The sequence below is a fragment of the Podarcis melisellensis genome (genome assembly GCF_964234715.1).
Source record: "Podarcis melisellensis genome assembly, chromosome: 4".
Taxonomy (NCBI): Eukaryota; Metazoa; Chordata; class Lepidosauria; order Squamata; family Lacertidae; genus Podarcis; species Podarcis melisellensis.
The window spans coordinates 33,721,400-33,735,635 of record NC_138531.1 but is presented as its reverse complement, the minus strand read 5'-3'; the positions used below and the strand labels follow the sequence as shown (position 1 = coordinate 33,735,635).

General features: G+C 42.8%; 1 protein-coding gene across 5 annotated transcripts; it reads right to left on the bottom strand.

Annotated features, from left to right (window-relative positions):
* Positions 1 to 217: 217 nt before the first annotated feature.
* Positions 218 to 13,635, bottom strand: PLCXD1 (phosphatidylinositol specific phospholipase C X domain containing 1). 5 transcript variants are annotated; one of them, XM_081907699.1, is made up of 9 exons: positions 13,405 to 13,635; positions 12,419 to 12,518; positions 10,983 to 11,146; positions 9,010 to 9,157; positions 7,857 to 7,993; positions 7,433 to 7,561; positions 3,179 to 3,334; positions 1,269 to 1,452; positions 218 to 527 (listed from the first exon to the last, which is right to left on the bottom strand). In XM_081907699.1, the coding sequence occupies exons 4-9, from the start codon at positions 9,122 to 9,124 to the stop codon at positions 292 to 294; spliced, it is 957 nt and encodes a 318-aa protein (XP_081763825.1). In that variant the 5' UTR covers positions 9,125 to 9,157; positions 10,983 to 11,146; positions 12,419 to 12,518; positions 13,405 to 13,635; the 3' UTR covers positions 218 to 291. The 5 variants fall into 5 exon arrangements, with proteins under 5 accessions (XP_081763825.1, XP_081763826.1, XP_081763824.1 ...); XM_081907700.1 differs by lacking the exon at positions 12,419 to 12,518 and having other exon boundaries at positions 10,983 to 11,154; XM_081907698.1 differs by lacking the exon at positions 12,419 to 12,518.
* Between the last annotated feature and the right edge of the window lie 601 nt (positions 13,636 to 14,236).

Genomic DNA, 14,236 nt, shown 5'->3' with positions numbered 1-14,236 from the left:
TCCCCTGGTAGATTGGAATGCACAGATCTTTTCGAGCAGGGCTTTGGGAGATTGTATATTAGTATAGTGCAACTGCTGCACTAAATGCTTCCCAGGAAAACTGGGTCTTTTCATAGAAATTTCCATGAATTTCATGGAGCCACCTTCGGTTTATCCATATCCTAGCTGCAAACAAAATCTTCAGAACATTCCTGTGAGGTAGGTGGGTTATTTATGATTTTTGTTTCTTCTTCTTCTTTTTTTGAGATAGCATTCTAGGAGTTAACCCAAGCATGCATCCAAGCTGCAATGCTATTTAAAAAATTTTCTATTAAGGCCTATCACGTTTTCCACAAAGTTATTTTTTTCTATGAAGTCTCCAGCAATTATGTTGATACAGTCTTTCTTGGATCCAGGGCGCTGTTTTTTAACCCACTGATTTAGGAATGGAAGGGCAGGAAGAGTCATTTTCTTTACAGATCCACGTAGATGCGCGAGAATATAACCTAAATCTCCAGTGAGGTTGATTCCTGCAACAAATAATCCCGCTGTAGGGAAAAAAGAAAAAAGAGAATTGCTAGCTGAAATTCCTGTGATTTTATTCCCTTTTGGTTATGTGTTTTCTGCACCAGCATAGAGTGTCGTTATTTATTTTAGCAAGGAAGAGCAGACTTGCTTCCTTTCTACCACTATGTTGGTTCTGCTGCATTCACAAACCACAGAGAGCAAGCCAGATATTACTTTTGCCATTTATTTATCCATCTAGTAGACCACCCCATTGACCACATATCTGCGTAGTTCACAAAATTTAGACGATTGTTTTACTGTATCTGATGAAAAACAAAACAAAACCCTCAATATAAAATCCACATAAAACCAACACAAGGAGCATAAAATCATTCTAAAAGGCCACCCAGCTAAAAAAGAAGAGATTAGTTCCATGGACTAAAACACAAATTTAAAAGGTATGGGGATGTGCCCTACAGTGCAGCTGAGTACAGACTGTGGCTCTTAACTCAGCAGTTGATCTTCATTTTTTTCTAGATTTTTCTAGATTTTCATTTCAAGTACCAGAGATAGGCCCTTAAGAGCAGAACTGACATGGATGAGCACATCTTGCTTCTCAGAAGAGAAAATCAAGTTGCCTGCCGATGAGCAATTCTGCTCAGTTGTAAGCTACCCTTTCTCCTGGACCCAAGCACTCTGCCTCCTATCTGCAGAATTTGGATTCCCTAACTCCCATCAGCCCCAGCCAGCTGGCCATTTGGGAATCAAAATGCAGCAATTACCTGGGCGACCATTCTTTTTCCTCATCTCCATGTAACGGATAAGCTCTGCCGCTGTTGTTTTATTTCCCCACCAGTAGGGAATCGCAGGCCACAACTCACAGTGCTTTGTCACTTGTCCTGGATCGTCATAGGACAGAATAACCTGGTAGCCAGAGGACCACATGCTCCGTAGGGTCGGAGTGACCTGAAAGATAAGGGAAGTCAACATACTGAATTCATGTTGCTCAACAGGAAGGATGAGGATCAAGTTCAAGGTAGCTCTGTGGAACCTCAAGTTCCAAGTCATACTTCCTATAGTTCCCTAATTGTATAGCAAAACATATGACAGTAAGACGGCTGCAAGTGGATTGCAAGACACTTTTGAGGATAAGGCCACTGAATTCATGGAGACTCTTCCTCCACCCCCTTCCATGGACTATGTACTTTTAATATAACCATTGCTAGTTTGATGCCCATCCACTAGCTTAGGACTGGGGTCTATTCAAAAACCAAAGGACCTTTCTTCCTTTCCTACTTAAGTACATTTTTTTAAAAAATCACAGCACAATTCACTATACAGAAGCTAACTCCTAGGGACTGAGGTCCCTTCAGCACCCTCCACCCCAATAAAATATTCGAAGGGGGGTCCAAAGTTAATGGGCATTGGTATGCAAATAGTGTAAATGTGCTGCATTATGTAGGGCAGGGCTTACCTGCCTCTTCCCCCGCCCCCATATTTTATTCAAGTTGGAATCTCCAATTCATTTTCCATACACCCACGTGGAGTAAATTCCATTGCTATCAATGGAGCAACTATTCAGTGATATGTTTTACATTTGACCAGACACTGAACACCCCCACCAAACCTGGAAAAAGCTTACTTCAGCCAGGAGAGGATTGATGCTCATTTTGGGAGGGTAGATTAGGTCTTGTATCCTGTGTTTTACTCGCAGGCTCATTGAAATTAAGCCACATGACAAAATTAGGTCCATCACTTTCAATGGGTCTATGCAGGGTAGAACTTAATTAGATGCAACCATGTAAGCTGCCATTATTGTTTTGCAGCTGCTTCTTTTTTTAATGTAGCACACCTTAAGGAATTAACTACGTCAACATGTTTACATGCCGAAACATTTAACATCTTAGTAATGTCAGTAATAGCAAAACATAATTTAATTTGTGCTAAGGTTGAGCTCTGGAATCTTTTAAAAAATGTTAGCAGACAAAGAGTTCCTTTCCATTTTAACTAGCTTCAGTCTGTATCCACCAACTGGATAGTGCGCCTCAAGTCTCAACACTAAGGTAAAGGTAAAGGTACCCCTGCCCGTACGGGCCAGTCTTGACAGACTCTGGGGTTGTGCGCCCATCTCACTTAAGAGGCCAGGGGCCAGCGCTGTCCGGAGACACTTCCGGGTCACGTGGCCAGCGTGACATCGCTGCTCTGGCGAGCCAGAGCCGCACACGGAAACGCCGTTTACCTTCCCGCTGGTAAGCGGTCCCTATTTATCTACTTGCACCCGGAGGTGCTTTCGAACTGCTAGGTTGGCAGGCGCTGGGACCGAGCAGCGGGAGCGCACCCCACCGCAGGGATTCGAACCGCCGACCTTTCGATCGGCAAGTCCTAGGCGCTGAGGCTTTAACCCACAGCGCCACCTGCGTCCCTAGTCTCAACACTACTTCTTTATTCATTTTAAGAAATTAAACACTAAACTATTCCCATTGAATCACAGTGCATCTTTTGAAATCCTATTGACCAAAAAGGATGTGGGTATTGATGTTAATATGTACAGAATCTCATTCAATTAGAGCATAGTTCGAGGATATATACATGAGCAATCCTATTTATTTCAGTGTATCATCCTGAACAGGCCAGTGTGAATAAGGCTTCTACAATCTTGAAACTTCACAACCAAACATTCCAAGCAACTTACATTTCTAGGACACAGTTTGCCACTGAAGATCTCCTTTGTGCGGGAGACCAAATGGCGGTGATGGTCCTCATCTAATCCATCAAAATTTCTGAAAGCTAGAACAACAACCTCCCAGGGGTGGTTTCTTAACCATCGTAAAATATCCCACAGGACATCCTGCAAAAGCCAACACGAAACAAGTAAAATAAATAGCTGCTAAGTGCTACGAGGAAACTGAAACAAACAGCAACCTATAATTGATGAATTTCGCAAGTGACACTAAGTTGCATACTACAGATACAGTGATGTTAATTGTGCAGGATTGGAATTTTTTTTCCACATTTCCTGTTTGACATATGTTAGCTAACGCAAGCTGAGTATATTATCTACAGTATGCAGGGATGTGGGTTTGCCGATCAGAAGGTTGGTGGTTTGAATCCACGTGACGGGTTTGAGCTCCTGTTGCTCTGTCCCAGCTTCTGCCAACCTAGCAGTTCGAAAGTATACCAGCGCAAGTAGATAAATAGGCACCACTGTGGTGGGAAGGTAAACGGCATTTCCATCAGCTCTGACTTCTGCTACAATGTTCCATTGTGCCATAAGCGGTTTAGTCATGCTGGCCACATGACCCAGGAAGCTGTCTGTGGACAAACGCTGGCTCCCTCGGCCTGTGAAGCGAGATGAGCACTGCACCCCATAGTCACCTTTGACAGGACTTAACTGCCCAGGGGTCCTTTACCTTTACCTTGTCTACAGTAGAGACAGCTAAAAAAAAAATACCACTTGATGTAATTGCAACAATAGAATAATCTTGACTAAATTGTGGGATCTTGAAAATCTCGACTTTAATTTTCAAGTCCAAGTGGCAAGTAACCTGTCCTTATGACACAGCAGAGTATTTCTGCTCTGTTTGCATTACTGTCTGACAGGAAGAGTTGTTCAACAGTGGAACAGACTCCCACGAGAGGTGGAGGTTTTTAAGCAGAGGTTGGATGGCCACCTGTCATGTATGATTAAGTTGAAGTTCCTGCACTGCACATGCCAAAAAACAAAACAAAACCACAAACCAAAACAGAAGAGGTATCCTAGCTCAGAAGGCCTTTTGGTTTAAAAGGCTCATATTAACATCTGTTGCATAGTCTCAAATCCTATTGACATCAAATCCATTTGGCACACATAACAGAGCAATCAACTTAGGGGTGGGTTGCTCAATCATTATTTTCCAATAAATATGGCAGTGTTATAATTAGAAACCTAAAGTTAACCACAGATGAAATACAATACAAAAAAAACCCCAGAACATTCATCACATAGTAGGCAGAATTAATGGGCCATTTGATTTAATGATTTTTAAAAAGGATCTGATTAATTAGATACATAAGGTGTGATCCAAAGATTCTTGAGTGTACCCATCTACAGAGACTTCTTTTTCTCCAGCCTAACTGGGAAGGAAAGTGAGCCACAAAGACAGAAATTAATATGTTTCTCCACTTGCAACTTGCTTTTCCTTCCATGCTGGGCGGCACTTGATCAAAGTGAGCTACAGGATATTCTGGGGAGAGGTGTCAGGACCACATTGGGCAAGGCTGGAGGCTGCATGCTGTCCTCAAGCTGTGGTTTTCCCACCTCTCCTCTACATGGAAGGGAAAGGCTGTATGCACCAGAATTCCTTTTCTGTCCATGTGGTGCGCTCCCTGGCTCATTAAAAAAAGAAAGAAAACACAGAGGAAGCCTCTGTGCGTACAGAAATCTCTATAGAAGCCAGTGCACCCAAATATCTAGCAAACACAATTGTCTAGTTCTCACTTAATTGGTAAACCATGTTTTAGCACTACACACACCAGGAAGTAGCCACAAGTCTTGGGCTCACACATTCTTTGCTTTCCTTCTGGACAGCCAGGAGAAGGAATTTGGACCAGATTGCCACATAAAGCAAACTTGTTAGCTTCAGACACTGTGGCTTGAAGTTGGTTTGTTCTAAAACTGACCAGAGTTTGCTTTGAACCACCGTCTGCATATCTATTATTCTTGGAAATCTAGGTACACCAGGATCTCAGTATTTTGAAAAACAATCTGTTCCAACCTCGTGGAAACTAGAAGGCCAATAAAAGAGAAGCAGAAGTGTGTTTTAATTCATGCTTTGCAAAGCCAGTCAGGCAATTCTGAGAAGCTGATTCATATTTTGAACACTTAGGGTTTGTAATGTTTGTCTGCTGTAATTGTTGCTTAGCCTGCTGTGGAATCCTAATAATCTTCAAACAGATTAAAATATGCCAGCCAGACATCACAGGGAATTGCTATGTTATACCTGAGTCAACATGGTCATGGCTGAATCTTTAGTAAGTCTAAGTTTTGGGTCTTATTGAAATGGTGGACACCTGAGAAAAATGATTTTTGAGAGCTGCGCTTTCTAGCCATAACACATTTGGGTTAGATCCAGACTAGGTTAGCTTTGTTTAGCTAACAAGTTAGCTGTGCCTTAACTTAAATCCCATTCAGTGAGAGCTAAGCAAAAGTAACTTAGTCTGGATCTATCCCTATGATATTTATAAAACAGCATAACAGTAGCCAAAATTCCAGTGAACTGCATCTTCACAGCTACCAAGATTCCTGCAAATTAATTGCAACAGCCCCATTTCAGAAAAAGAGAGACATGCACAAGCAAGATCAAAAGCAATGGGGCAAGTTTGTAGATTTTAATGGAAATAAAGCACAGCTGGTTTCTTCTGAACAGGGCCATTGCTACAGCATGAATACAAAATACCCAAGCTGGGTATTGATTGCTCTCTGTCTTTAACATGCCTTCAGTTCTCAAGGCCATCCTGGGCTCCTTTGGGGGGAAGGATATAAATTTAATAAAGAATCGTAATCATGCATGTTGGTTTTAAACTTTCATATTGTGGTAAAGTCATCAAGGACCTTGGATTTTTCTAGACAAGCTCCACTGAACGGGATCCATGTAAAACACAGATGTGCTTAAGCAGCGTCCTTTTCATTCCAACAGGACATATGCAGAAGAACATCCAAATAAGTCCTTAGTTCTATATTTCCACACTACAGACTTGAAGGAGCATCTCCTTGAACTTTGACACTAAAGATCATTTGATACAAAAAAGGGGGGGGGGAATTAACATCTTTTTCAGGCCATAATGGCATTCAATAACTTCCATTCCAATACAGATCCATTGCACTCTGTAATGAAAATCATGGCATCAGTGACCATGATCTGGACCGTAGGAAGGTAGCGTATTCCCTGCACGCACAAACAGACCTTGGTCTGTAGTGAGCCAGCAACCATACCAAGCCCTGGGAGCACATAAGTGAAGTTTCTGATTCACCTGGTACAGATGTGGTGCTTTCTCTGCCAACAAGACATGGTACAGCCATGGCAACCATGCATACGTATACATGCATATAATATAATGTATAATATGCAAAGGACCAGACCAACTAGTCCTGCTTAGTATGCATGGGATGTCTAGTTGAAGCACTGTTTGCAGGATCATAGGGGTCAGTACTCTCTGCACTGGCTGCAGAATCAGGCAAATTACCTGGCACCTGCCTGATCCAGTACACAACCTGATAGTTCCAAAAGCCAATGGTAAAACTGATGGAATTACTCTTCCTCAAATGGGATATGCCCCCACAAGGCTGTTACAGATGAGACATTGAGGCATACATGCAGCTTTTTCACCTGCACCAGGAAGGGGCTGGCACATGCCCCATATTACTTAAATAGTAGTTAGATCAGGGCTGGGGGACCTGCAGCCCTCCAAACATTGGGCTACAGTCTCCATCATCGCTAGCCAATGGATGAGGCTGATGAGAGTTGGGAGTACAACATCTAGGGGAGTTAGATCATTACAGTGGTACCTCTGGTTGCGAACAGGATCCATTCTGGAGGCCCGTTCGCAACCTGAAAAGAATGCAACCTGCGTCTGTGCATGCGCAGGTCGCAATTCACCGCTTCTGCGCATGCGTGTGATGTCATTTTGTACGTCTGTGCATGCGCAAGCAGCAAAACCCAGAAGTAACCCGTTCTGGTAGCTCCGGGTCGCCGCAGGACACAACCTGAAAATGCTCAACCTGAAGCAAATGTAACATGAGGTATGACTGTATATGTAACTACAGTAAGTTGTCTTAAACTCTCTTTTAAATTGTGTTGTGATGTTGTGTTTTAAGTCCTCCCTGGGACCTTCGGGTGAAAGGCAGGTAATAAATCCCATGATAATATGAAATAATAAATACTTCAGTGCTATGAAAGCAAAACTGTACCTCTACAACCGCTGTTGTGTACAGCATATGAACAAAGTGCAATTTCATGGAAGGTTCATCAGGCTTGTGAGCAATCCTCAGATCAAAATACCTTATTCCAGCATCCAGTTGCTCTGACAGAGTCAGCACCTGTCAAGTTAAAAACAAAGTGCAAACAAGAAAAATGCTGAATTGTCTCAGTAGCACACTTTTTTGACTTTAGATAAAAAACAGTATTCAGAAGACAGCAGATTGTGCTGTTAAGTTGCTTAGCACAAACCTCAACATTTTAAATACATCAGGCACATTTATTCTATTTCTCCTTGTGGTAACTGTGGGATGGTACATCTCATATGGCCCTTACAGCAGAGTGAGCATGCTAACTGTTGAAAAAGCAAGCTTCAGTAATAAGACATAGGAACCAGAAAGTTTGAGAACTGCTTACCTGTGTTATAGACCACCTCAAAATAATTGGGTGTACTATGCTGTGCATATGCTTGTCCATAAACTGCAGCAACTTGGATTCATTTATGCTCACTTTCGAGTCCTTATCCAAGCAATAAGTCATAGCATCATGACTTCCTATTGGAATAAAAACGTAAAGTCAATCTACTTCCAATCATTTGGCAAATCTTACCCTCTGCACAAAACTTCATCTCTAAAACCATGTGGCTTTACACACAATTCCCACCCTAAGCACATAATTGCGAAAAGATCTATCAGTGGGGGAAAGCGGGTATCAAATCCCAGCTCAGTGCAAACCCTTTCATCAAGTTTCTTAGAGGCTGAGAGACTGGGTTGAAAAGCAAGATCCATGTGATGTCTGATTCTGAGCCATCACGCAACCTCCCAAGGTTGTTGTTTCTGGAGGGCTGGCAGAAAAGGAAAATCATTCTTGGCTAGTGCTTTCCTCTCAGCAAGAAGCTTTAAGTTAGAATTTCCTAACCACCCTCCTGATACAATTTGGGTAAACTACACATACCCCAAAGGGACGCGGGTGGCGCTGTGGGTTAAACCACAGAGCCTAGGACTTGCCAATCAGAAGGTCATGGTTTGAATCCCTGTGATGGGGTGAGCTCCGGTTGCTCAGTCCCTGCTCCTGCCAATCTAGCAGTTCAAAAGCATGTCAAAATGCAAGTAGATAAATAGGTACCGCTCCGGCGGGAAGGTAAGCGGCGTTTCTGTGCGCTGCTCTGGTTTGCCAGAAGCAGCTTAGTCATGCTGGCCACATGACCCAGAAGCTGTACGCCAGCTCCCTCGGCCAATAAAGCGTGATGAGTGCCACAACCCCAGAGTCGGCCACGACTGGACCTAATGGTCAGGGGTCCTTTTACCTTTACCTTTTACACATACCCCAACATTATGGCTTACATCTATTAGATTTTGTTGATGAGATTCGGCATTGGGCCTGCTCCTTGACTGAGTTGTCGGGCACCAAAACATCAGTCAACATGACAGGAAGAAGCTCACTCCAGAACTATTTCCAAAATGTGGTCTACACATGTTGATATTGCATTTGGGGGAGTGCACAGATGCTACAGAGCATAGCCAATCTAAATCTAAGTGTAATAGGATACTGAAAAGCTGGTGCTATTTACCTGGAAGTGACAAATTAGAGAGAGGAATGCCCCAGAGACATTCCGGCAAATTAGACATCCATTGGCCGCCGTCACTGTACAAGTGAACAGATTTCTTTTTTGAACGTCCCTTCATTTTCCCCTTTTGCGTGATGTTCTATAAAAGAAGCTGAACAAAATGAGAAGTTAAGTCTGCTCTGTCGGTATGACCTTCTCATTGCACAGTACAGTTGTGGCACTGATTAAATTCTAACACTTACTAAATTCAGGAATTATAGGTGCCTTGCGCCCACAAACTAATAGCAACACTCTAAGATAAGAATGTAAGAATCAGTGAGGACTTGCTGAAAGAGATTTGGAAATAGGGATGCAGAAAGGAGAGGTATGGGGAAGTCGGAGAAGTAAGGTTTATGAAAAGAAGATTTTGAAATTATATTTGTGTGTGTTTATGTGTTTGTTTGTCTTAGTATAGTATATTGTATTGTATTGTGTTTAATATGTGTTGGAAAATCAATAAAAATATTATTTAAAAAAAAGAATCAGAGCAAAGGCTAATTTAATCAAACTCTGCAATTGTAGAGTTGGAAGGGACCACAAACATTATTTAATCCAATCCTCTGCAAGGAAGGAATCTTTCGCCTAACGAGGGGCTTGAACCCATAAATCCTAAAATTACGAGTCTCATGCTCTACTGAATGAGCTATCCCTCAAATACTTGCCATCTAAAATACCTGGAGGGCGCTAATGTACTAGACAAAAAATCGCACATCAGGTCTTTGTTCCACCCTTTGTACCTGTCATAAACTGCCCTCTAATGCAGCCATTTATATTGCACCAGCCTAAGGGCTGTGACAGTGGTTGGAATTATATGCATCAGCACAATTTATCACGGCCTTTTTCTGAGTCATGGCAAATAGGGCAGAACTGGGTAACTGCACCAGGTCAATTCACCTGTGAGTGGCACTAGTCACCATATGCATCACTGCTCCTAAAGCATATGCATGGTATTAAAACAACCCATCTAAAAGAGGCCTATACCCAATAATAGATTCAGGCAATTGGGTTCTTCGCTTAATGTGATGACTTTTGTAGCTGCCTTTGGAATCTAACAGATGATAGTGTCCTGAAGTCAAAATGCATTTGAAAACCTATAAGCATTATGTTGTCCACTACTTCAAAGACCCATTTAGATGACCTGGTTATGTTTGAATCCCAATACCTAGATACTGCAAAAGTCGGGGGGGGGGATATGGTTATCTGAATTCATCTTTTTTTTCCCTTCACTGTGCAGATAAACCAATCAAATTACCTTTTCCTGTCCTGAAAGTGCATATCAATGGTTTTTTATATACTTTCCAAAGGACTGTAAAATCAGTTTTCAGGAATTTGTTTTAAAAGGCATCTACACTTCTTTTTTTACCATGTCTAAAATCCCAACCACTTACACAGGTAACTAGGAAGAACAGTCTGCCATCCACAAACCAGTGCAATTCTTTGCATGCTTACTCAGAAGTAAGGTCCACTGTGCTCAACAGACTCCCAGACAAATTGATATAGGATTGCAATCAAAATTATGTCAAATGGCTGAGAGGGCTGTGGTGAAAAGAAGAATCTTGGTCCAATACCAAAATAGATTTTGAGTAAGTCATTCACATTTGATATGCTAGAAAATAATATTGATAAAATTAATAGTCTACACCAGTGTTTCCCAAGTTTAGATCTCCAGCTGTTTCCAGACAGTTCACATCATCCCTGACCACTGGTCTTGCTAGCTACGGATGATGGGAGTTGTAGTCCAAAAGCAGCTGGAGACCCAAGGCTCGGAAACACTGGTCTATACCCATCCCAAATCTGTCAATCTATTTTACTACATGAACTGCAAAAGATGCAGTATGTCAAAAGCTGGAGTCAGGAATAGGTCAGCAATAAAACAACACCACCACCAGTGTCATTGAAGTTAATTCTTTACTCAAAGAGACCAAAACAGTGCATACCTAGTGGTCACAGCAATCCTTCCGAGTAGGTCTTGCCCCAATGAAGCAGTTGTGAGAGCCTTCCCACCACTCTCTAAGGCTCTTCCCCCAGTTTCTTCCCCAGCAGACTGAGGCTTCATAATCTTGTCTCTCACTGCTCCACCCTCTTCATTTCTCTGTGTGTTCTGTGAGACTGGGGTGGGGGGGAGTTGGTCGCAACAGGAGAGGGAGACCCCCTGGATTCTTCAGCAGCCTGCCTCATCTCCTGCCTCTGAAGCTGGACTGCTCTCTGCCACAGCCTCTCCCTGCTCACTAAACCCTGTTGTCTCTTCAGCTTCTTCTGACCTCTCACCCGTCTCCCCACTACCAGTCCCCTGGCCTCTGAGACCTCTTCCCCAGGGGTTTCCCTTGAGGGTTCCCCAGCTGGTGCCCCCCAACACTCCTCTGCATCCAGCCAGTCCATGATATAGTACTGTACAACAAAATCCCAACATAACAACAGATGTCATTTGGGCAAAATTAATCCATGTACACTTTATTCAATAAGAATTAGGAACATCAGGGAGCACAACACAGATTAGACTCTATACAAACACATCCTAATCTGCCCCATATATAGCAGCCAATATTGCCTGACTACAGGAGATCATGACAACCATAACCTGATTTATTTCCTACCAGGCTATTAACCTATTTTTTTTTTGTACAGTCCCTTCTTCCATTCCTTGTGTATTGTTTTCCTAAGTAGGTCAGTTGTTCCCACACATAAATTACGAATCAGTAATACTAAAGCTTCCACAGCTCAGGCATAATCTCCTAAGGAAATTTATAAGCCAAGTAAAAATGCATAATAATAATAATAATAATAATAATAATAATAATAATAATAATAATGTCAGAGCAAACCAACTTTCTCCCTAACAAAAAATATATATGTTAGAGCACCATTCATTTTATGGGCATTATTCTCACCATCTCTATTCTAGATCACCCATCTATTCAGGTGATCAGTAGTAACAGTATCTGCTAAACCAAACACGTACCTGTTTAGTGAGAAGATCCTCGTGTGCAATAGCAACAGGTTCCTGATGTGTAAAGGAACCTCTAGCTTACGGTCATTATTGCGAGGAATTCCATGTGAGATGCTAACTCATATTCTAATTTGTTATATTTATACATCATACTTCAAGCTATATGACTGTACCATAAAATTGCATAATTACAGTGCATATGTTTGAGAAAAGTTCTAAACAGGTAAGGAGAACCTGTAGCCCTCCAGGTATTATTGGACTTCACTTCCCATCATTCCTAACCGCTGTCCATGCTGGCTGGGGCTGATGGGAGTTGGAGTCCAACAAAATCTGGAGAGCCACCAGTTCCCCATACTTGACCTAAAAACTTGTACGTTCAAGGCTGAACTACATGTTACAATGAATGCATGGTTTCACCAACAGCACCTTCTGTCCTACAGCAAATCCCAGCTTGAGGGACAATTTTAGTTGGACCTGGAGTACAAAGGAAAAGGTTTAATCTTCCCCTCCCTCTGCTCCTCTGTGCCTGCAAGTTAACAAAAAAGAAGCCAGACATATTAAATATGTAACTGCATTTAATGCAACATGTACCGTATTCTGGATCTTTCTGTATTTGTCATGAAGTATACATTCAACTCTTCTATCTTTGCAATCCAATAAATGTACTTATATGATACACATTGCCTCATTTATTCATATTTCGGTCTGATATTTCATATTTTGGTGAAGTATGAACCATCCCTAAGCATTTATTGGAATTTGTGGATGCCGCTTGTTTTGAACACATCAGCAATCCGTAAAACACAAAGTCCACAATTTCACAGTTCCCGTCTTGAACTTCTTTTTAGAGTTCAGCAACCCAACTCGGATGAACTGAAAGGCTCACAGACGGGGGGGGGGGGGAGGCACGGGTTTCAGACCCAATACAAAATTTCAAGTAAAAATTCTTATTTAATGCGTTTGTAGTTCGTCCTCCCCGCCCCCCATAGACACCTGGGAAGTTATTTTGCGCAAAATATTTCAACGGGGCATTGGTATTGTCTGTAAATAATCCAAGTTCCCTCTCTCTCTCTCTCACTCACTCTCTCACACACACAAAGCACCTAGAACGTTATGCTACTATAAAAACTGAATGGGAAAGTCCTATATAACAATGGGAACGGATGTTTATCAGTTAGACTTTATTACTGCTGTGGCGGCACAGTTAAAAAACCGGTTGCTTAGAGACGCGGGACATGCCCTACATTCAGCTGTGGGAAAATATTTAAGCTGCAATCCTAGTCACACTTTCGAGAGTAAACAAGGCTGCACAGGATTGCATCGTTGCTCGCGCGCAAAGCGGAGGCGGGAGGCATCAAATAATTTTTATTTTTTAAAAATATAAAAACTGCAAAGAAAAACTGTTACCTTACTTGAGGAAGAATCAGAAAGATCCCGTTCCAGGAAACATGCTTCAAAATCCCCCTGTCGCGTGTCACATTCGGCTTTCCACAGCACGCAGTTCCACAGCGTTGGGGTCGCAGCTGCCCGTTCCTCTCAGCAGTAGCAGAGCCTCGCTTCGGCTCCTCTCTCAATCCGGGCCCGCTCAGATTCTGGACCCAGCGCTCGCCTTTTCCCAAAAGCCGCTGCACCGGGAAATGAAAACAAACACACGCTGGCCTCGATTTGCATGCAAGCCCCGGGATTGGTCCTTGTCGCCAACGCCCCGCCTCTTGCGTATGGGGGGGGCAGCCGAATTTGGGGCGGGACGAGGAGCAGCAAAATCTGAAACTGCAAAATCAGGGCTTTGTTATGAAAGCGGGGAAGCAGAATTGCGGGTGGGTGAGAGAGGCAGAAGAAGCGCCGAGAGACCTTGGGCACACTCCCTTGCAAGGCTTACTTGCGAGTAAATATGGATCGAGCTGCACACCCCACGCGGGATTGAAGAAACACGCGTCGGGGGGGGGGGGTTCTAACAGGCTGGTTCAGGCTTTCTCAGAACTAAACGCCAGGGTTGGATTAAAGGACCATCGTGGGTCCTCTTCCAAAACTATGGTTCTGTGATTCCAGGATTACTCCTAAAGTACCATGGGCGTAGCCAGGATTTTTGTTGTTGGGGGGGGGGCAGGCTTTTGTTAAGGGAGGCAGAACCTCAGATTTGGATTGATTTTTAATCAAAATAACGAACTGACCAATGGAGTCGCTTATAGCTCTCTTTCTTTCACACACAGCTTCATTGTGGTCCATAGACCCAAAATACACAGT